At 37.0% G+C, this 1,412-nt stretch overlaps 1 protein-coding gene across 1 annotated transcript in view; it reads right to left on the bottom strand.

Moving 5' to 3' along the window:
- LOC104945353 (tetratricopeptide repeat protein 39A-like) overlaps positions 1-1,412 on the bottom strand; it is an 8,453-nt gene that overhangs the window by 1,468 nt on the left and 5,573 nt on the right. Inside the window, exon 4 of the mRNA XM_010771003.1 lies at positions 198-257. Within this exon, the coding sequence (XP_010769305.1) occupies positions 198-257 (60 nt within the window). The remainder of the gene's footprint in view (positions 1-197; positions 258-1,412) is intronic.

Below are 1,412 nucleotides of genomic sequence, written 5' to 3'. Positions count from 1 at the left end.
GGTATAAGGACGTGTTGATGTTCTACTACCATCAGGACGCTTGCTGTATTTAGGAAATCACAATGTGGTTTTACGCGTTAGATGACTGACTGGATCATTAATACTTTGTGAGACATAGTGATTATTACATGTACAGGATATATAATATTGGTTGTCCTTCTTCTAAGCCGTGTCACTGAGACATGTTATGAACCAACCTCATCAATGTTCCCCTTGATCTCTTCAGTCCTGCCTGCAAAGAAGAGGAATATCGCTCCCTGGAAAGAAGAATTGATTGATTGATACATTTTATTTCGAACAAGTAAAATAAATAATTACAAAACAAAACAAATGTTGCAGTGCATAGTCATGTAAGAGAAATCAAAGTAAAAAAAATGACATTTACAACAACAGCATTAGCAACATAAACAGTCCCACATCTAGTTTTCGAAAAGGAGTGAGAAGAAGTATAATTTATTTAATCTCAGCCCCTTGTCCCTAAATGATTTATTTATAATCTATAATCTGCAGTAATTATCATTATTATTATTATTAATCTGCTTTACCTGTTGATTGACATATATACATATACACATATATTATGTACATACACATACACACACACACACACATACATTTATTTACACACCTACATACTACTCACACATATGTACATACACATACATATATGCACATGTACATATACACACCTACATACTCACACATATACACATATACACATAGTCAAACACCTTCCCCATCCCTGTACCTCGAGAAAATAAAGAAAGAATGAAAGTATTACAGGTTAATCTACTGCAGTGGTTCCCAAACTGTTTCTGTCAGGCCCCCCCTTTGGAGAAAAAGAAAAAGTCGGGCCCCCCCAACACAAGTCAGGCTCAGTGGCGGCGCCAGAGATTTATTTTGGGGGTGCTGTGGGGTAGCTTGACGTTTCATAGAGGGTGCTCAAACATTTAGGGTTTCCCATTAATGTACCGGGCGCTACAGAGGAACTTTCTACTGCAACAATCCCCACGCATATACACAGTGTGTCAGTTACAATTAAGCTCGAGGCATATAGGTGCAAACAGGGGTAAAGTGGTATTTTTATAGGTGGTGTGTGGGCCTCACATAGGGGGGTCCGGGGGGATGCTCCCCCGGGAAGATTTATTTTTAAATATTGAAGTTAAAAGCATCAATCTGGTGCACTTTGAGAGCAACATGAAGAGATCTATGGATACATCTCTCAACACCCATTTGAAACAGAACTGGAAACAGATTTACTTTTTCTTTATGGATATTTTACAAATCACTCCCCTTTTAAACTGTATTCTTGTTTCACTGTCATATAGTATTTCATACCTGTTTTTCATTTATTCTCTTATTTTTTTAGAACTATAATGATCATATACATTTGTGCCTCGGAAATAATTGTT

Source organism: Notothenia coriiceps, unplaced genomic scaffold (assembly GCF_000735185.1).
Source record: "Notothenia coriiceps isolate Sejong01 unplaced genomic scaffold, NC01 NC01_scaffold00009532, whole genome shotgun sequence".
NCBI classification, from domain to species: Eukaryota; Metazoa; Chordata; class Actinopteri; order Perciformes; family Nototheniidae; genus Notothenia; species Notothenia coriiceps.
Note: the sequence above shows the minus strand (reverse complement) of the source record. Positions and strands in the feature narration are given on the sequence as shown.